At 43.0% G+C, this 22,341-nt stretch overlaps 1 protein-coding gene across 2 annotated transcripts in view; it reads left to right on the forward strand.

Annotated features, from left to right (window-relative positions):
* Positions 1 to 22,341, forward strand: part of AKAP6 (A-kinase anchoring protein 6) — a 405,462-nt gene that overhangs the window by 169,057 nt on the left and 214,064 nt on the right. For both annotated transcript variants that reach the window (XM_032798440.2, XM_032798441.2), the window contains exons 3-4: positions 1,674 to 1,925; positions 6,805 to 8,607. In XM_032798440.2, coding sequence (XP_032654331.1) covers positions 1,674 to 1,925; positions 6,805 to 8,607 — 2,055 coding nt within the window. The remainder of the gene's footprint in view (positions 1 to 1,673; positions 1,926 to 6,804; positions 8,608 to 22,341) is intronic.

Genomic DNA, 22,341 nt, shown 5'->3' on the forward strand with positions numbered 1-22,341 from the left:
GGCAGTCTCCTGGGTCACATTCTTTTGACCCTATCCATGTGGGCTGGTTTGACAGCTCCCCACCACACTCACCTTGCAAGGATTTCAGACCAAACCAATCCTGTGTTTGATCATGATTGCTTAATTTTATCCCCATCCCTCTGAATCCTAACTCTGAAATTTGGATTTATCTTGACCGGATTTAAAGGCATGGTGTTAGAACAGGGGTGGGCAAACTATGGCCCAAGGGCCACATCCAGCCCTTTACACATTTTAATCTGGTGCTCGAGCTCTCGCCAGGGACTGGGGTCCGGGGCTTGCCTTGCTCTGGCGCTCCAGCCAGGGAGCAGCGTCAAGGGCTTGCCCCGCTCAGTGCAGCTCCCGCAAGCAGCAGCAAGCCCCCCCCCACCAGCTGCCCCTGTGCCAAGTGCCACCTCCACAGCTCCTATTGGCCAGGAACCACAGCCAATGGGAGCTGCAGGGACGGCACCTGCAGATGGGACAGCGCGCAGAGCTGCCTGGCCATGTCTCCATGTAGGAGCTGGAGAGGGGACATGCCGCTGCTTCCAGGAGCTGCTTGAGGTAAATGCCACCCGGAACCTGCACCCCTGACCATCCCCCCATGCCCCAACCCCCTGCCCCAGCCCTGATCCCCCTCCTGCCCTCCAAACCCCTTGGTCCCAGCCTGAAGCACCCTCCTGCATCCCCAACTCCTCATGCCCAGTCCCACCCCAAAGCCCCCACCTCACCCCCTCGTACACCCCAACCTCCAATTTTGTGAGCATTCATGGCCCACCATACAATTTCCATACCCAGATTTGGCCCTTAGGCCAAAAAGTTTGCCCACTCCTGTGTTAGAAGCTAACTAACCTGTTCTAAAAGTCCAGACAAGGCAATGCATACTCATAACTCCTGTTAGCCAAGGAGTTCAACATTGCTTATGTTAAAAGTACTCACTGATTTGTCTTCATTCGCCTTTTTGCTTGCCGCATTCTGACAATGCACCTTTAAATCCTAGTCCAGATAAACTCTCTAAATTGGTCTTTCACAATGAATGTGCCATTAATCTGTAGTTTAGAGTCAGTGAAATCCATTGTGCTGTATAATTTACTGGAAGTTGTTCCAGTAAGCAAAAGGGTAAATCTTTAATTGGACATCATAGGATGTCTTCTACCCACATTAATATACCTGATCAGCTTGCTGATGACTTAACCCTTTCTTTGCTGCATAAAATACTGTGTATATATCTAGATTCTTACTGATTTAAAATGGCAACTCTGTTTATACCTATTTTGTTGGGAATGGCACAAATCAAATTCTTTACATTCTGATTTTTTTTTAAAAATCAAGAATAGATATCAGTTGGGTCCATCTTAATGCTTTCATTGTAATCGCTATGGTTTAAGATAACATCTTCATAGTGCTGTTTTTCTATTTATGATTCATATGATCTTGTTGTACCATCTTTACTTATTGTATGCGATCTCTGTACTCAGTGAACACTCCTGCCAAATAGGACAGCTGCTTGTTCAGTTGTTGTCGCATTGCTATAAATAAAAAAGAGAATCCTGTATGTATGTATTACATTATTCTCCCTATCTAAAATCACATTTTCTGCGTTAGCCAAAAAGTAGAGATGATCCTTATAGAGGCTATGCCTATAGCTAAAAGTATATTTTTCTTTTCTCTTACAGGATATATGTGAAGATATATCTGATCACGTTGAACAAATTCATGCTCTGTTAGAGACAGAGTTTTCCCTGAAGCTTCTGTCTTACTCCGTCAATGTGATAGTCGATATACATACAGTGCAGCTTCTCTGGCACCAGCTACGTGTTTCTGTTCTGGTTCTGAGGGAACGTATCCTACAGGGACTACAGGATGCCAATGGAAACTACACCAGGCAGACTGATATTCTGCAAGCGTTTTCTGAGGAAACAAAAGAGGTATGAGAAATAAATACAGTCATTTACTTTTGTAACATTAATCCCTAGTCATACTAGAGAATTTAAACTCATCTACCCAGCTACTAGTTTAAAAATTGCTAGGGTGGTTTGCACTTCATACAAACGATTGCCAATGCAGCCAAATATACTTGAGAACATCTATTCAACTAGCCTCATCTTAAGTTTCTTCAGATGACATCCATTGTGGTTGAACCAGATTCAAATAAGTGTAGGATCATAGGACCAACTTTTCAAAAACATAGTTTAAAATAGCAGCCAATATTTCCCACAAGCCTAACATTTTCCCCACAGATACATTCAGATTGGTGCAGAGGTGCTTTTGATCTCAAACATCTGATCTAATCACCCTGTAATTTAGAAATTCGTATCCAAATCAAAACATTGAACTCAGGCTCAACCCTAGATCTGTGTGTGAAAAGTTCATTTGCATGTGTAAATCAAAACATGGAATTTGTCTTTGTAGTCGAAAACCTTAGGCACGGAAAATTTTTATCCACAGTTTCACAGGCCACGTTAAAGTTTCTTTTTGAAAGTGTAGTCTACAAACTATTTGTGTTAGCAATATCCCTGCAGCCCAATTCTAATCACACTTTCTTTTAACGCATGCAAAGTTTGTACCAATTTAATAGGCTTATTAATATAAATGCACTTAACTGGATTGCCTTTTGCTCAGTAAGTATGGTTACTTAATTGATTTAAGGAGACCTTGTCAACTCAGATGTTTTTGAAATAGAAATAAGGTGCACAGTTTTACTAGTGAGGGTAATTAACCACATGAACAACTTAGCAAGAAATGTGATGGATTCGCCATCACTTGAAGCCCTAAAATCAGGATTCGATGTTTTTCTAAAAGATATACTCTAGCTCAATTTTTTTTAATGGGCTTTATACAATGAAATTCTATGGCCTTTGTTATGCAGGAGGTCAAACTAGTTGATCAGAATGATCCCTTTTGGACTTATAATGTATTAAATGGATTAATGTCAGATAACACAAGTTTCTGATAAAGTATGAAGATATTTCATAAGAAATTGTAGAAGTTTCTCTACTCTATGGCTCATGTATATAAAAGTCTTTGCAACAGAGGAAGGTGGGTCCTAAAACCAATACCATCAAACTTGTCCAGGGCTACCTTCTTTCCCCACTCCCACTTCCTGCCTGTACACATACCTGCTGCTATTTCAAGTTCAGTTTCAGCTTTGAAAACTTTCTTGCAAGTTCTAAGGAAAGGCATGCCCATGACCACATCCAGAGGAGTGAATGGGAGTGAAGCCATGATGCTGAGGCTCGAGTGTGGTAAGGGTTTCTGTAACTATGATCTCCAGGCCTAAGGAAGAATTTAATTCCTGCACTAAGAAGCAGGAAGTGCCCCAATTGGATCTGATTACATCTGCTATAGAAACTGATCCCTCAGAAAGAAAGGGCCTGGCTGAGGGGAAGATTTTTCCCCTTAGAGAAGAGGCTGCAACCTGAATAGCCAGAAGGGGCCTTTGAGATGCTTAGGACTCTTCCCACCTACCCAGGGAGAGATGATCCAGGACTGTAAATAGAGCCACCAAGGGTTTGGTTGCAGCAGACCAACTCTGTGATCTTACTACATACATTTGGGCTTCACAAAAGCCACTTATTGTGTTTGCCTAAACTGAGCTTGAGGGAGGCCAGAATGAGACTTTTTTAAAGGAGTAGCAGCCTCTACCTGGGCAGTGGTCATACTAGTCTGTACTTCCATAACAAGACAGGAAATGCAAATAACCATCAACAAACCCTGCTATACCTAAAATGCTATCAAATCCATAAGACAAGTAAATAAATAAGATAATAGAGACCAATAAGTTATTTCTGTGATTTCTGTCAGCAGGGCCGGCTCCAGGCATCAGCATCCCAAGCAGGTGCTTGGGGCGGCAATCTGCAAAGGATGGCAACCCATGTGTTTTTGCCCCCAAGCAGCGCGCCGAATTACCACCGCAGACAGCAAGGGCCATCCATGTGCCATTAGGGTGGCACACGCGCTTCCGTAGTGGCGGAAATTCAGCGGCGGCTTCTATGTTTAGCTGTCTGCAGCAGCGCGGTTTCTGTCTTTCGGCTGAAGACAGAAGCTGCCACTGAATTTCCGCCCCCGTGGAAATGTGTGTGTCGCCCTAATGGCACACAGACTACCCCTGCCATCCGCGGCGGCAATTCAGTGCGCTGCTTGGGGCAGCAAAAACAGTAGAGCCGGTCCTGTCTGTCAGTATGATAAGGATTGCATGTAACAATAGTAGGTACTAATTTTACAGAGTGGAATGGGATTTCCAGGTTAATGGTATCCCATTAAGAGATTATTTTTTTCTATATTGCTAGACCTTAGATTGCTATTACTGACTGGTTGTAAAGAAAGGCAAAATGTTTTAAGGTGCAGTGATTTGTTGTTTTTTAAAACTAAAAATTAAACATTGCTTAATAAAGTGGATGACTAATGATTAGAGCCCTGTGCAGATACAAAATTTGTATCTGCATCCGATCCACGATCCGCAAACATGGTCCGCAGATATCTGCATCCCTGGATATCAAGCAGATATCCACATCCACGGATATAAAGTGCATATCCGCAGATTTGCAGGGTTCTACTAATGATAGCATGGAACCACACAAGCATGATACCTATTTCCCGCCCTAACCATTTGAGTATGTTTCCAGCAGTTGCTTTATACATTTTAAGCTAGTTAACATTGCTCTTTGACCTCCTCATCATACATAATTTAAAGACTTTATACAACTTTGTTCATAAATAATGTAGGCACACCAGTTTCATGACTTACCATTCATTGAATTGGCCCTTCACATGACAGGAACGTACACAATAAAAGATTTTAAGAAAAGTCCACAGATTTAGGTTACAGATAAAAATCTTCCAAACCAATTTTCTACAAAAAACATTTTAACTTAAAGGTTTTAAAGTGTTTATTATTGTTTTATTTATTTATTTGGCTAACACAAGCATTATTTGTTGTGGACCTAACAATTTAATGATTGAATCGCTGTGTCTTTATTGATTAAGGGACTCCAAAACTAGTATTGTGCAATATTCAAGGTAGGAGGCAAATCATGAGGCTACTCTTTTGTTGAGACTGCAGCTGTTTTGACTATTAGTGGGATCATTTGTTGAAATAGCTTTTACTGTGAGGCGGAGACATGATGGCATATTTTAAATAGTACGTTGTACTTTAATGCCAGCACTTGAGCAAATGTTTGTTTTCATGTCTTTTTTAGTTTCTTTTTGTAATTCTACCTAGCTGGAGTGATTTATCGTCTTTACTGATCTAAATAGTGGACTTCAATGGAGTTACACCCGATATAGAGTAGAGTAAATAAGAACAGAATTTGGACCTATGATTTTGAGGTATTTATTCAAATTTGAATATATACATTGAAATTGGGAGATAGCTGACTCCTGCCTAGATGCTGGAACCCTAAATTAGCTATAAAACAAGGTGTAAATAACAAATTGTAAACCAAATGTAATTTTGCTCTGACTGCTAGTATGTCAGGCTGCTTCTAGATCCTAAAATCTTTCCTTTTTTTTGCCTGCTCCACTTAAGTTTCAGAACCCTCTTAAATATTTTTTTTATACACAAATTTGTATGGACGCTTAAAATCTTAGTGCTCCATCAGGATTGTTCTCTCAGCTTCTGAGAAAGGGAGGACTGATATTTAGGGGATTGTAGCTGGAGAGTGTGGAAGGAGAGTATTGTAGACACAGCCACAGCTTCTGGTCGCAGTACTGTCCTCAGCTAACCTTGTGGCTATCCCAGTGGATACATCATCAGGAGTTAATGCTGCATGAAGCTAGGTGCAGTCAGCAGCTGCTACTGTGCAAATGTGGGCAAACTCTGCCAATGGCAAGTTGACATCTGGAAGATCCATGCTGACAATCAGTAGGAGGCCTGTGGAGTGACTTGGAGGAGCAGCACTCTTATGTGGATATTTCTGTATCCATGGGTTTCAAAAATCACAGATTTCACCAGGTTTGGACACAGATGCTTTCCATCCCTTGCCCACTCTGACCCCACAAATCCCCTCCTGTTCAAGATGACTAGCACTGAGAGATTCAATGAGGCCCATTTTGTGGAGTTTCGGGGTTCTTCTTCCCTCTTGCATTGGTTTCTCTGTGGATGAGTATGACAGAGACTTTGATTTTTAGGGTACATCTTCACTACCGGCTGTATTGGCGGGTAGCAATCTATTTCTCAGGGATCAATATATTGCATCTCATCTAGAAGCGATATATTAATCCCCGAACGCGCTCCTGTCGACTCCGGAACCCCACCAACGCAAACGGCGGTAGCGGAGTCGACAGGGGGAGCCGCGGACGTTGATCCCTCACCATGAGGATGGTAAGTAACTCAGTCTAAGATACTTTGACTTCAGCTACGCTATTCACATAGCTGAAGTTGCGTATCTTAGATCGATCCTCCCCCCCCTCCACAAGTGTAGACCAGCCCTTAGTTGCAAATACAATAACAATCATACCCGTGCCATGACAATGGTGAGCAGTAACTCTTCAGGATAGTTACAATTTGCAAGGTGATATCATGTAGGAGTTAAACATTTCTACATGCAGATTAACACTTGGCCATTCTGCTATGCTTTTATTCCCAAATACTGTAGAACAGTTCACTCACTCACAATGTACTGTACAAAGCTTTTTGACAGTTCAGTAACAACTGCTTTTCTAGACTGTAGGTAAGAATACATTGCCACTGGTTGGATTTGTGACCTTTAGTATACTAGACTTAAGAATTCATCTAGTGAATAGTTACTAATAGTACTAAAACTGAAATCCCTTTTTAAAAGGTCTTTATTTTTTATTTTGTTTCAGGACCGTCTTGACTCTTTAACTGAAGTGGATGATTCAGGACAGTTAACTATCAAGTGCTCTCAAAATTACTTGTCCCTGGATTGTGGTATTACTGCATTTGAACTGTCTGACTACAGCCCAAGTGAGGATTTGCTTGGAGCCCTGAGTGACATGACCTCCAGTCAAGTTAATGCAAAACCACTTGAATCTTGGAACCACAGGGAGATGGAAAAAGACTTTCCAGAGCTTATCAAAAGTGTAGGATTACTTGCAGTAGCAACTGATTCCATTGTTTCCAAGTGCAATGAAGCCATTAATGTGAAAGAAACCCATTTACCTCTTTCAGCAGAAGATAAGGGAAAAAACAAAGACAGCAACACATCACCTGAGCTTTCACTGTTTTCTCCTTCTGGGAAGTCACCTCTCTGTACAGGATCGTGCTCTGAAGATGGCATCCTATCAGATGACAGAAAACCAGTTTCCAGTTTAGAGGAACACGAATACAATCCATTGCACCAGCGTGGTGCAAAAAGCAGACAACATCCACACTGTGAAAACTCAACTCCCAAGAGGTCGATAAGAGACTGCTTTAACTACAATGAGGATTCTCCCACACAGCCTACATTGCCAAAAAGAGGTCTGTTTTTAAAAGAAGAAGTGCTTAAAGATGATATGGAAGTCAGTGATGTAAAAAACCCCACCTCTCTTAGTTTAAAGACTGAAATGAGCAGAAGTACACCCTCATTATTAGATCCACCAGACAGATCCAAGCTTTGTTTGGCTTTACAATCGTCTTACAATGACAGTCCATCGGCTGTCAGTCAGTCATATGACTGCTTACATAAAATAGGTGATAGAAGCCTTGAGTACACAATAAACAATCACTTTAAGGAAAATTCCGTAAGTCTAGGTAAGTCTAATTGTTACATTTGGAAAGAAAAGCCAAGGCACAAGAAATCACATGATACTCCTGAGAAGGTGACATCATGCAGGACACCTGTGGGTATATCTAACACAGCTTCAGCAATGCAGGTGAATAAAAAGGGGAGCTCAACTCTACAAAATGGAATTCCTTCCTGTAACTCTCAGTCCATGGGAGGTACAAAAACAGATTCTGCTTCCACATCATCTGATACCTGCAATCAGAGAGAACTGAATGGCCAGTCCCAAAGTAAAAATGAACAATCTAGTTCAGCAACTCATAGCCAAGAAAGTGCATCTTCAACTGACTCAGGACCTGTTCTCTCCTCCTCACCTGTTCTTCCAAGAAATAGGAGCAAGAAGAGTTACTTATCATCACCAAGTTATGATAATACAAATGGTAAAGTTGTTGAGGCCTGGTATGGTTCTGATGAATATTTAGCACTTCCATCACACCTCAAACAGACTGAAGTATTGGCTTTGAAGTTAGAAAATTTAACAAAACTGCTGCCACAGAAACCCAGAGGAGAAGCCATTCAGAACATTGACGACTGGGAGCTGTCAGAAATGAACTCAGATTCTGAGATGTATCCAACATATCAGATTAAAAAGAAGCACAAAAATTTGGGTAGGGTTTCACCAAGCTCTTCAAGCGACATAGTATCCTCTTTGGGTGACAGCATTGAATCTGGGCCTCTGAGCGACATTCTTTCAGATGAAGAGCTTTGTGTGCCTGCATCTTGCATTAAAAAATACATAGAAGACAAGTCAGGAAAGCCTGTAGTGACTGTGTCCTCTGAGGAAAATGAGACCTCTGCCTCAAATAAATCAGCTTTAATTCAACAATTGATGCAAGATATACAACACCAAGACAATTATGAAACTATATGGGAAAAAATTGAGGTAAGGCCAATGCTATCCTTAACTGTGTTCTCATGTGTCAGTTCTTCACAAGTGGTATGAACATATATAAATGAAGGGGCTTTGTTTTATTTAGATTGACTCAAAATCAGTTGAGTACTCCCCAAAATTGTAGAGTCAACTGGAAATGTTTCAGTTGATATAAAATATTTTTTTAACTTTTTTGATTCGCCTAATTTGTTTTTAATTTCAGTTTGAATTCTTCAAGATTCCCTCTCTCCCCCACAGCCGTTTGGCCCCTGAACTGGAAAAAAATCCATTATTTGCTCAGCTCTAGTAGTGAGTCATACTGTAGGTCATATCCATCTGGTCACCGGTACTAGAAAACACTAATTACCTGAGGTGGTGCTTTCCTGCTTGGCATAGAATCATCCTGTCAATAGAGCTTTTAACACTTCTAAGATTCAGGTACATTTACATGCTGCTTTTGGATGTAGCACAAAATAAACTAGACATTAGGAAAGCAAGTTGGATTGTAATTAATTGCATACACATCTCAATGATATTTGAATGAAGTGGCACTTAATGTACTCTGCCAATTTTTAATTCAGTTACTCTGGTTCAGAGATAGTGTTGGGGGGGGGAGGAGCAGAAGGGGGAGTTCCTGATTCTTGCTATATCCCTTGTAGTAACATGTTCTGTTTTATCCTGTAGTGTATTCTTTCCCCTGAAGGGATTTTCTTCCCACCTATGTTGTCCCTGCTCTGCTTAGCACAGAGATAACATTATAATTTCCGCTGCTCCAAACAAGTTTTCCCATGTATCACCACTGTCCCCAAGCCAACTTTATAGTCCCTCTCTAACACTCAGATCTGAAGGAGATAGGATTTCCTTCCAGGCTGCTGGTGGTCTTGGAGTTCCGGGCAGCTGCATCCCCTGCTATGGTTCAGCAAGGACATCCACTCTACGCTCCCACGTCCTCAGTCATTACTTCACCTTTCTGTGGTTTCTCTCTCTCGCTCATCCCACCCCCCTGGTTTTTCCCATGCTGCACAGTTTCCTGTCTACATTGTGAATTCTCCAGCCAAACTGCCTAAGCATGCCTGCTTTGCTGAGAGGCTATAAACAGTGTAATTGTCCATAGGTATAAGTTCATAGAATCGAAAAATATCAGGGTTGGAAGGGACCTCAGGAGGTTATCTAGTCCAACCCCCCGTGCAAAGCAGGACCAATGCCCAGACAGATTTTTGCCCCAGTTCCCTCAATGGCCACCTCAAGGATTGAACTCACAATCCTGGGTTTAGCAGGCCAGTGCTCAAACCACTGAGCTATCCCTCCCCCCTACACACATCTTTTTTTAAACAGGCACACTTATTCTTAAAGTGGAAAGCATTACAGAGAAAACATACTAAAATAAATAGAAGAACTTACTTGCATGCTAATAAGCTTAGCAGACATCACTTCAGTTCCAACAAGGACTCTGGCAGATGATCAGTCCTTCAAGCCACACCAAGAGTTTCTTCCATGGTCACAAGTTCATAACAGCTGTTAGCTCAGAACTCCATCAATCTGTGAGTCCTTCCTTTATATAGGTAGGGGCTCTGGTCTGGTCCTCAGGTGATCAGCAGGCAAAAGTCCCCTACTCAGGGTAAATGGTCAGAAGTCTGAGTTGTTGTAGAACCGGAGGTTTACATTGTTTCAAATAGTCTTTTGAAGCTCATAATGCTTCCCAAGTTTTTTACATTAGTCATGTCTCTCCTCCACCCCCAGAGACATTACATATCATCCTACAATAATGCATAAAAATCTGTATTTTAGGAATTCATTGTATTAAAAATACTTAAACTTAATCCAATAAGATTTGTCCAGGATACTGCAGGAAATTGCCATGGAAGTAACTCATTTTAAGAAAGGAAACAAAGGAGAGAACCTGACAGCTGAGGAAGAAAAGGGCCATACAGAAGAAAAAGATAAACCCTGGAAATAGATGGGTTGGTGGGTTGTATGAAATCTGCAAATAAGGACTTGTCCACAGTACTACTGAAATAATATAGTGACCACTGTGTTTAAACATGGTGATTGCTTCCAAGGTTCTGGTATGGTATCCTTGGACATTGGAGAGGGATAGAAGGATATTATTCAAGTCATGCTAACCAAATCATCCAATATATAATCTTTGGCTTGGTTTTGTAGCATGCCTGTCAGGAAAAAAGACTGACCCAATCTCTTTAGAGAATATGTGTTAGAAATGTTCTAACACAGACTGAATTGTGAAAGAGGGCCAGAGTAAGAGTGGGACATCAGATAGAGAAGGACATCAGATAGAGAAAGGCCAATTCCAAAGTGTATAATCTGCCCAGCCTAAGGAGAGAGATGTGATAAAGAATCATGTTTGTATTTCATCTCATAAGATATAAACTGATCTGTTTTGCTTGAAAAAAACATGTTTGGGGGATTCTGAATAAAAATGAATTTGAGATACATCTCTACCCTGATATGACATCACCCAGCATAACGCAAACTCGGATATAACGCGGTAAAACAGTGCTCTGGGGGGCGGGGCTGTGCGCTGTGGTGGATCACCACGTCAGCATGTCTGGCTCTGACACACAGCTCTGAGCGGCTTGTTAAGGGTGCCGGGCCCGGGCCGAGGGGTTCGGTGAGAGGCCGAGGGTCTCAGGGGATGGTCAGGGGACAGGGAGCAGGGGGAGCCACAGCCTGAGGAGGGGAGCTGCCATGCAGAGGAATATCACACGGGCTCCAGCTGGCGCCAAGAAGTTGAGGAAGACAGGTCCATGCAGGGAAGTTGTTGATCCAGGGCAGGGAGAGGTGCCCGTCCTAGATGGCGCTGTACAGGTGCCCCTGTCCTGGCGCTGGAGGGCTCGGCACACAGCGGGCCTGGCTGGCAGGCTGCACCCCACTCACAGCAGCACCGGGTGAGCTCTCCGGGTCCATAGTGCGCCACACTACCTGCCCACATCAGGGGCTCCGTGCACCCCAACAGGCAGCTGGCCATGGCGTCATCACTGGAGACAGGCTGCATGGGGCTCTGTGGAGGAGAAGAGACAGGCTGAGTGCAGGCACGCACAGCAGGAGCCGATGGCTCACCCTACCCTGGCACCACATGGACATGAGGCGGGGACCAGGTGCACGCGGGCACCTCAGGCGAGTCTGCCTGCCCTGCTCCCCCTCGCGGGCTCAGCTGCTGCACCAGGCTGGGTGTGCTCCATAGATAGGGCAGCGGCCACCAGGCCAGTTCCCCCTACCCTGCCCCTGTGGGGTTTGCCCCAGCTGATGTGGTCGAGCAGGTGTGAGAGCTTCCGTGTGCCAGGTCCCCGGGTCCTAGCACGCGTCCCAGTGCAGCGCATGGCTCAGTGTGGGAGTCCTGGGGGTGATTAGGGATGAGGGGGTTGGATGGGTCGGGGGTTCTGAGGGGTCAGTCGGGCGGGAAGTAGGTGACGGTCAGAGAGGGGACGGGGCTATTTGCTGACTATTAATAACGGACATGCTCGAGGCCAAAGCAAGTTCGATATAACACGGTTTCACCTATAACACAATAGGATTTTTTTGGCTCGTGAGGACCACGTTATATCGGGATAGACGTGTATGTTCTCAAATGTTCCACCAAACAGAGTATTTTAAAAGAATTCTAAGGTCTTGCCAAATCCTAGAGTTGCCTGACTTCTCCCATCCATAACTAACAATTCTGCCCTGCCTCTTCCCCCAACTCTGAAAAAATCATGCTTTATTTGCAAATATTCACTTTCAGATTTATTTGTATCTATATATTGAGCCAGATTTTGATCTCAGTTATACCAATATGAACTCCTTTGGTGAGTTACTCTATTCTGGTATGACTGAGATCAGAATCTGGCCCAGTATATTTAAATGACTGAGCAATGTGAACAAGAATTATTGTTCTTTATTGATTTATGTTGCATATGTATGGCTGAATAACAGGGAATAGAAGACTCCTCCTTTTTGTGAGATTATGAACCATCATAAACAAAAACTTCCTCAGACACCACAATACCTATCTCACTCACAATCAAGTTCTTTCTTCGTTATCTCACCTCACAATTCACTAATCTAAACACAAAAGCCGATGTGCACCATTTCGTTTTTATGCTCATTAGTCTGCATTTTGTTGCACAGCAAACGTGATTTAACAAAACAAGCCAAAGAACAGGAAGCTCTTTTCAGAGTTCAAGTATAAATGTCTTACTGCCAACGTTCAACAATAATTCAGTAATTCCTCTGTGAGTGGCATTTTTGTTCTGGAGAGTCAAATTTGAATGTAAAGCTTCATTAAGGACAGCCAAAGACTGGTGGAACCAGTTCTAGTAATGAAGCTTTCTAGCCTAATACTTTTTATTTGCAGCTGTCGTAAAATAAAATTATAATGAAGTCCATCCTTCTTTTTGAAGGAACCGCAGCCTACAAATGAATAGAAGCAATATTTTAGCTATTGTGACTAAAAGAAATATATAGGATATATCATTATAATGGGAGATATTTTGAACTGGTATGAACCTAGCACTGACCTCACAGTAAAGAATTTGTTGAACCTATGTTAAATAATTTATTTGAAGCCGCCTTCTCTGTCCCAGTCATGCCAAGGCTGTTCAGCCCTTCCAGAAATCTGAAAAACATGTTTCTGCATCTTTCCAAATTATTCAGATAAATTTTGCCCAGATACTGACATAGTGTAAATATTTCTTTCCACCCCTACACAACATCTGCTTGATTCGAACTGGCCAAATTACTAGTTAATTGAGCAGCAGAAATATTTTTTAGTTTATTAATAATGAATATTATTAAAAATTTGAAGTACTTAGGGAAAACTCTCCTCACAACATCATTTGCTACATGTACATTCTTTTATTTTCCTCACCCATATCTCTAGCATCCAAGATAAGATCAGTTGTTGTACCAAGGTTTGCTGTTAGCCGTGTTCTCTGTGGCATGCTGAACCAAAATTCTGTGGTTGGACCCTGTAGTAAGGCAGGACGGGGGCTCAACCCTCCTAAAAGGAGGGGGGAGGGGAGCCGCACCAGCTCACCGCACTCCATCGGCCTGGGGCCCGTCCCTTGCTGGGGTGCTGAGGGGGCCAACAACAGTTAGTAGGAGGCTCTGGCCCTGTCAGTCGGGCTGGGCACGAAGCCAGGAGTCTATATAAGCCCAGGCCCTTGGACAGGGCGGGGCAACACACATAGGCTCAGGCCTTGCAGCAGGGCTGAGCGACAGGCAACAGTATATACAAGCCCAGGCCCTTGGGCAGGGCGGGGCAACACACACAGTTAGGCTCAGGCCTTGCAGCAGGGCTGAGCGATAAGGCAGCCACTGTCGATGGTGTCTCCTCACACAAAGGGAGGGGGAGTCTGCCACCCTTGGAGAGGTGGCAGGGGGAACGCAGGCCCTCCCACTCCACTGCGTTCCAGCCCGGGGCCCTAGCAGCGGTCAGCACCGCTGACGGTCAGGGCTCAGGTGAGTCTGCAGCCGGACGGGAGTCGGCTGCCCCCGGGCCACTTCCAACCTGCCCCTCACTGGGTACCTGCCCTTCGCCAGTGTCGTCCGGGGGGTCCCAAGCCATGGGTTCCTCAGCAGGTCCAGCGGCGGGAGGTCCAGTCCACTCCTCAGGGTACCGGGGGTCGGGCAGTCCGGTCCACTCCTCCACAGGCCGAGCATCAGACAGCTCAGCCGGCTTCTCTGGGTACTGGCCCCAGGGGCGGTCAGGCCAGTACCCCTCCGGATACCGGGCATGGGGTAAGCCGGGCCCAGCGGGAGCTCGGGCCCCAGCGTCTGCCTTCTCTGGCAGCCTCCTCCGAACTGAGTGCTGGGGCCAGGCTTTTGTACTTCCTGTCCCACCCCTTGACTTCCGGGGGGCGGGGACAGGCAGCAGGGCCTCTGCCCGGGGCCGCACCTTCTCTGGCCTATTCCCTTCAGGAGCGTGGGGGCGGAGGGCCCCCCTCGCTACAGACCCTTTGATGTCTGCGGCATGGGACCCCTGAATTCTGTGGTTCATTGGAATTTCTGCATAAGTTTCAAGTACATTCAGAAATAACTTTTAAATCAAATATGAAAATTAATTGTACAAAATGCTCTATATTCCTTTTATTGTGGCAGTACAAAACTTTTTATTAGTTTTTTTTTTCCAACACCTGCTACTCAGCAGTAATCAGAATTCTGAGGATTTTGATACTGTCATTCATACTAAATGAGAATACTGTGAAATGGTCACTAATTTCCTCATCTTCTCTGATTTTTTTTTCGGGGGGCAGCACTGTTGCAAGGCTTGTATATGCAGGTCTCTCCACTTGAATGAAAATACATCTATTTTTCGTGTGTGTGTGTGTGCATGCATACGCGCACACGCACACCAATGTCTGGAGCAAAATGCTGAATCTTTCCTGTTGGAGAGATTTGCTTGCAAAGAGGTTCACTTGTTTCAGGTACCATTTCTGGATTATGCAACTGAAAACCTACTGGTTCACTTTCCCAAGTATAGTTCCTTACTGCTCAGCCAGTCTGCCTACTGTCCTGGTTTCCCTGGATGTAAGAAGCTTGTATATGTAGACCGCATCTCTCCAGTTGATACAAAATCTTGTGAACTCTCCTTGAGCTGCAACTGTTCTGTGGTTCACCTGCTGCATCTTTTCAGCAGGCTTCCATTGATTGCCTGGTGCTTCGCCATATGTTAAGGAGAGGAGAACGCTGCTCTGATTGCTCCCATGCTGAGTAATGAACACCCCTAAGACTCTGCATAGAGAGCAGGATACATGCTCCATTGATTCAGCCAGGTCTAGGCAGGGCAACACCTCTCACAGGATAGTTCCCCTCCCCACCTCACACAACCACAGATCCTAGATTGAGCCTGAGACCTTCCAGTGGGGCAGAGAGTAAAGACCCCATCCAAATAAACAGGACATCAGTTTTGCTGTGAAGGGGGTGTGGGACAAGAACCACATGATCAGTTTTGTGGAAGAGTGGGTACTAGGGAAAGGGGAACACAGTGTAAACCTTACTAGAGGTGATTAGTCTGTTGGGGTAAGGTTGGGTGGATGATGCTGTATCAAAGGATCACTTATTGAGTGGGTCATCACAGAGGATAATTGAGCTGTGGGGTGTCAGGTATGGATTGATGGGTTTGGTGGAGCAGAATGTGTTTTGGAGGCCAGAGAAGTAACTGGGGAGGCTGAGGGGAAAATGAAAGGTAGGGGTAGGGATTTGAATGGGAGTTTGTGAGGGGAGGAGTGAAGAGAATTAGTTGATTGAAAGGTATGAGGGGGGAGCAGACAGTTGATTAATTAGGGAAAGGATGCATATAGCTTGGACTGGGGCCAGAGGATGAACTGGGGTTGCTGATGGGCAGGCATGGGCTGAGGGAAGCACAGAATACATTGAGGACTTGAGCAGGGACTGATACTAGATTAGTCTGGGGAAGCAGATCACTTAATAGAGGGTCCAGGATGATGAAAAGAACTGTTCAGTGAGGCTTGTGGACATCAGGGAAAGAGATGGATGGACTGATAAGGCTGAAATAAGTGGAAAACTGGTTGGGGATATAAGATTGGTGGATCTTGGTACTGGATGACAGATAAGGGACAATAATGGATGGACTAATTGAGCTGAGGGAGAATGAGAAGGAAGTGGAGAGCAAGAGAGAGGTGAGCACCCCTGTAAGGGCTGAGGGCAAGAAAGAGAGAGAATAAAGAAACCTTGGAAATGAAAAGACTATGGGAAGGGGGTAGGAACAGGCAGACAGAACAAGTCTGTGATCTGAGTAGTTTCTACAGTGTATTGAAAAAGTATCTTCGCTTCTTGTAACAGGACACAAATGTGTGATGTAGTCATTTTGATGTTAATATTCTCCTGCTTTGAAAGCCATCCCTAATTCTGAACATGGGACCATTGTGTAAGCACTGGGATGGGCTAGCTGCCCAAAGACAATTCCATCTAAAACTTTAGGTATGTACTTGGGCAGCTAGCCTGTCCTGCTACTTGCGCTGCTGTGACTACATTTCTATTTTTAACATGTTAGCTCAATCAAAGCTAGCACAGGTATCTATACCCAAGACACAGATTATACCTCCAGTTCCAGTGTAGACATACAAAGTGTGACCTGTTTATTGTCCATTTGCAGTCTGTCCAGATCAAGATGTTTGACTCTATCTTAAGTTGGCTCCATGGTGGCAGCATCTTTTTCTATTATCCTGCAATAGGTAATTCTTTGTCTTCCACACCTTCTCTTCCCTCCAGGTAGGATCCAATTTGAGACATACCTTGTGCTTCTACCTCAAGATAGTCTGATGGCATGGCCAAGCCACCATGGCCATCTGTCTGATTTTTAAGTCCACTGATCCATGTAGCAAAACACTTCCACACAGATTACATAATCTCTCTAATGAATTTACAAGATTCTTCTGAAAGCACACTGTTGGAATGCATTCATCTTTCTGTTGTATACCTTCACCATCTGCCATGTTTTCCAGGTGTACAATAGACCTGGAAGGACAATTACATTGTACTATCTCATTTTTATTATTGGGACAATCAAAATAAAACAAAAGAAAGTAACACCACACAAAGCGGAGAGTATGTGTGATATTAGGAAGGTTAGTATGGGGTAGGCAACCTATGGCACGCGTGTCGACTTTCAGTGGCACTCACACCGTCTGGGATCTGGCCACCAGTCCGGGGGGCTCTGCATTTTAATTTAATTTTAAATTAAGCTTCTTAAACACTTTAAAAACCTTATTTACTTTACATACAACAATAGTTTAGTTATATATTATAGACTTATAGAAAGAGACCTTCTAAAAATGTTAAAATGTATTACTGGCACGCGAAACCTTAAATTACAGTGAATAAATGAAGACTCGGCACAGCACTTCTGAAAGGTTGCTGACCGTTGGTTAGTAGATGTAGCAGGGAAGGCACATTTCAAGCTGCAACTTAGCAATATATATGTGAAAAGTTAGACACTGACAATGGCAGTTTTTCAAAGACGTATGTGTGGATTACAGTGGGAATGAGAAAAACTAAGAAAAAAGAATGACTCCAATCAAATACATGAGGCTTGTTGAAGAGAGGAAAGAATTAAGAGAATTCAGCAAGAATGAGGCAGCAGTAAAAGAGTTATTTTGAGACAAGAATATGTGGACAAAGAGGAGAAAGTTTAAAATTTCAGTCAGAAGAGATAAGAGAATGAATGGAAAATAAAGCAAGAGACCCTGATGAGGTGTATAAGAAAGGGGATTCTAAAAAGCTTTTTCTAGTATCTATACAGCTAACACCACAATTCTTGAACTGTTGTGGTATTGTGAAGGCTACAGACGGTAGGATTTTATTCACAGAGGAAGGACTGAGAGCCCGTTGGATGGAACACTTCCAGGATGTGCTTAATGAGTCAGAACACTAATGCAAAACTGAGAGGTGTGAAGAAATAACCAAAATAGCTATATCACTAGAATAGCTTTTGAGAAAGTAATTCAGGCTATAAACTGAGTCAAGACAGGTGAAGTACTAAACTATGAGAGAGATGCCGAAATGTTAAAAGCTGGGGAGGAAGTGATGGTGAACTACCTGTGCATGTTGTTCAGAATGGTTTGGGGAAAGGAGAACTGTCATAAAGATTAGAGAAGAGCTGTCATCTGTAAAATCCCTAAAAAGAGAGGCGGACCACCTTATTTGTGATAACTGGAGAAGGGTGACACTCCTATCTGTACCTGGATACGTGTTTTGTATTGTCATTTTGAATAGGATAAAAAGTTGATGAAGTACTCAGGGAAGAGCAGCCTGGATTTCAATCCAGTGGGTTATATGCATACCAGATTTAACCTTGAAAAGACTTACTGAGAAAGGCTTAGAACAGATGGGTTTTAACTGCCTTAATTTTACAAAAAGTGTTTGATAGTGTCTACAGAGGAGCCTTCTAGAATATCTTGAGACACTACGGAATTCCAGCAAAGGTTGTTAATTTGGGCTAAGTTTTGTATGATGATTTTGTATGCCATGTTGGGACAGAGAGCATAGACATTGAATGTTTTAAGATCCTTACTGATGTAAGGCAAGATTGCATATTATCCCCTCTTCTCTTCTGTATTATCATATATTTTGATGACAAGAAAGGTGACAGCTGCTGCTAAGGTCACTTGTATTGTTTTGGACAAGAGATAAATTGTGATAGTTAGATATTGCAGACAATATAGTCATACTGGATACCAGCTTGGATGGAATGAAAAGACTCTATGAGCATGAAAGCAGAAATGGGCAAAGTGAGACTTGGTATCAGTACGCAGAAGACCAAAATCATGGAGTTATAAGAGAGTGCTGTCTACACTGGCAGATGAGTGATTGATGAAGATCTGCTAATGGCTGGTTCACTAAGGAAGTGAAGACAAGAATTAGCAAAGCTAATGGGTCAGTTTTCTGTTTGTCAAACATGGAGGAGTAAGAAGATGCACCTACCTCCAATATGCAGGCTACTGAATGGTTATGATTTATGCAGCTAGCTGTTAGGAATCACGGGACATTCCAGAAAGATGCAGTACAGTGACAATCATCAGACTTTTTTAAAAATATGTATTAAAAATACATTGCTACTAGCTTCAGACTAAATTAAACACCAGTCTGTTCAACCTTCCTAACATAATACTGCCAGAACAGGTCTACAAGTTGCAGAGGAGTCTGAGAAGGGCAATACAAATGTTCAAGGGTCTAGAAGGGATTGATTTTTGAGGAAAGGATTAAAGGTGTGTGGTTAGAAGCTGTTGGCCAGTATGTTCCAACATAATCTAAAAGTCTAATATAGACAAGACAGGATATACTCCAGTAATGTGTACTAAACTGGTCAAGTTGAAGCCTACAGAGGAGCCTAGGCTTGAACTCAACCAGCTTATACACTGCTTTGGTTACTCTAGTCTTGTAGAATGTGTGAGTTAGAATTTGTTTATCATCTTCTAACAACAAACCTTTAAATGCTAGCCTAGACAAAGATTTAAACAGATACAAAATAGAGGTCTGGGAAACTTCAGTTGCGTTTTGCCAGGTGTAAATTGGTAGTGTCTCCATCCAAGTCCAAACACAAGCCATTTACTTGCTGTGGTCAAAATGTCACCTCTTCTAATCTCTAGTTTCATTAACAAAAAGCTAGCTAATTCCAAAATAAAAATACATGAACTGCAGCCTAAGCCTTCTCACTATTCAGCTCCTGTGATTCCTTCTCTCAGGACCTGTCTCTCCCAGAGCCTTTCTCCTTCTGCCAGCAGTAGAGTCTAATAAGCCTCAATTGCTCCCTTGAATGAGCACTAATTAATATGCAGATCCTGCCAGGCAGAAGATGAATTGGGGAGGTAAGGGTAGAAGCAGTAGTATTCTCCAAACTCTCCCCTCTCCAAGACCAACCCTCATTTACTTGAGATGCATAAATCTTCAAAATATTTTCAGCCCTCTTCTGTCTTGTACACAGTGACTTTAGCTGATCTCCATCCTTTATTTTTCAGCAGACTTGATCATCAGTAAGGGCTGACCTTTAAATTGTCAGCATTAGATATCATGCCAGCAATGGTGAATTAGGACAGTTCCCAGCAGTGTTGTTTCAGGCTCTCTATAGACTCAGGCAGATACTGGGAATTTAACTTTCCAACTAAAGGTCTAGAAACTTAATTTTTAGCTGCTTTCTTTTTTATTTAAGATTTTGGAACACAAGGTGCTGTCTTAAGCCAACCCTATCTGTTGGGCTCCCATATGTACTAACGTGAGAATCTTGCCTCTCTACTGGAAATGTGAACATTACATCTGATTTTGAATCATTTGCATCCACATCTCCTGAGCCTTGCATCAGGTTTCAGGTTCAAACAACCCACCCAGACTGGGGACAATAGGATAGTAAAGAATGAATAGAAGGGATGGTGGTGATTGAACAATGGTTTCTGCAACTGTTTAAAGAGAGTTACCTGTCACCAGTCTGCCAGTTTCTGGTTTTAAACACAGAAAACTTACCTAAAAACAAGTTCATGGGTCAAATCATTTAAATTCCTCTTATGAGATAACACACTTTAACCTTTACTAACCAATTAGCCCTATTTCAGTAGAAAATGCTGAATTAAGAGTTCCACTTTCTTTTGTGACTCATGGTCGTCATATAATTCATGTCAAGGATGTAGTAGAAGGTCAACATATTCACTAATTACCCAGAAGCAAACATGTTTCATTCTAATTCAGTGCAAAAACTTTTTTCCCTCCTAGCTCTTTCTGCTGCATTTCAAAATCCTTTAAGAAATGATAATGTAGCACCCTCATGAGGCCAGATCTCACTACTGCAGCTGCTTGACAGATTTTTAGTATACTTTCTTGTTTAAATGAACAAAACACATGAAAATATACAGAAGTGTTAAAAATGTAATAGCAAAAGATATAAATTGTAAACCAGAATCTTGTACTCTCTAATGAAAATATTTTTTTTCTATAACGAAGTTTCTACTGGAAATACATGTTCTGTGCAATTTATTTTATTGCAATAAAATTAACGCTGAAATTTATGTTCTGAATTAAGAAGCAATAACATAAATGTGCAGCTGTTCTTAGATTTACAAAAGAGAACTTGCATTTCTACAGATTTTGTGAAATCTATTGTAAAGCTGAGAGGTACAGGCTGGCAAAGAGGGCTGCGGCTGTAGCAGTCGTTGAAGAGAGAGCCCAAGCTTCGGAGGAGTTTGGAAAGACCATCTGTGCTAGCCTCACTCAGCTCCGGCTTGGCAGACAGAGAAGGTGGTTATCAATTTTATAGATAGCTTCTTCCCCCCTGGTCTGTTCTTCTCAGCCCTCTGGTCTCTCAGATTCTCTTGAGGCAAGTCCTTGGTTGCTTTGAGACCCTTCTGGTTCACAGTCCTACTCTAGCCCATGGAGCAGAGTTTTGGCTACTCTGCCTAGCAGTGTTGCTTCTTCAAACGTCAGTTAAGGAATCCCAACCAACAGGCATTTACTTTGCTTGATTCTTATACTCTCTTTCCTCAAAGGAGTCACATGTCTTAAAAGCATGCCCAGTGGGCGTGTGGTTACTAATTTTTACCTAATTAGAGTTTTTGAAGGGGCTCGGGGCGGATGGTGGGGGCTTAACTCATGTTTACTCACACATCGATCATTCACTCTGGATCTCTGCATGGTGTTCTTGCTGTAAAGTCACTATAACCAGGTTGATCTGTGCTCCATGCTGGAACTTTATACATGTGATATTTACTTTTGCATGGGCCCGTATTTGCCGACCAATAGGTTCAATATCGATTGTACATGCAGACTTTGCCAGTTCTTTATCAGATTTGCTTCTGCTTAAAGGGAACCTGTTCCCAAGGTCCTTTGGAGCCATTCAGCCATGTTTAAATCATGTCAAGTTATGCTCACACCATGCATTCAGTATGCCACACCAATTTGGCACCATCCCAACAAGCCTCATCTGGAAAAGTAACATAAAGGGAAAAGAAGAAGGGTTAGTGGAGCAGCCATGTGTGGGCGGGGGGGTCTATGTATCCCCTGCACACCACAGAGGGGGCTCCATTTCAATTCCTAATATGCTAACCATAGATAGGAATAGCAGCTGCAAAGGGGCTGGTCCACCCCCATCTGCTCATCATGTTGCCTGCGCAAAGCCCAGATACTCAGGCTATGCGTGACCAGTAGGGTGACCAGACAGCACGTGTGAAAAATTGGGATGGGGTGGGGAGTAATAGGAGCCTATATAAGAAAAAGCCCCAAATATCAGGAGTGTCCCTATAAAAT

Source organism: Chelonoidis abingdonii, chromosome 4 (genome assembly GCF_003597395.2).
Source record: "Chelonoidis abingdonii isolate Lonesome George chromosome 4, CheloAbing_2.0, whole genome shotgun sequence".
Taxonomy (NCBI): domain Eukaryota; kingdom Metazoa; phylum Chordata; order Testudines; family Testudinidae; genus Chelonoidis; species Chelonoidis abingdonii.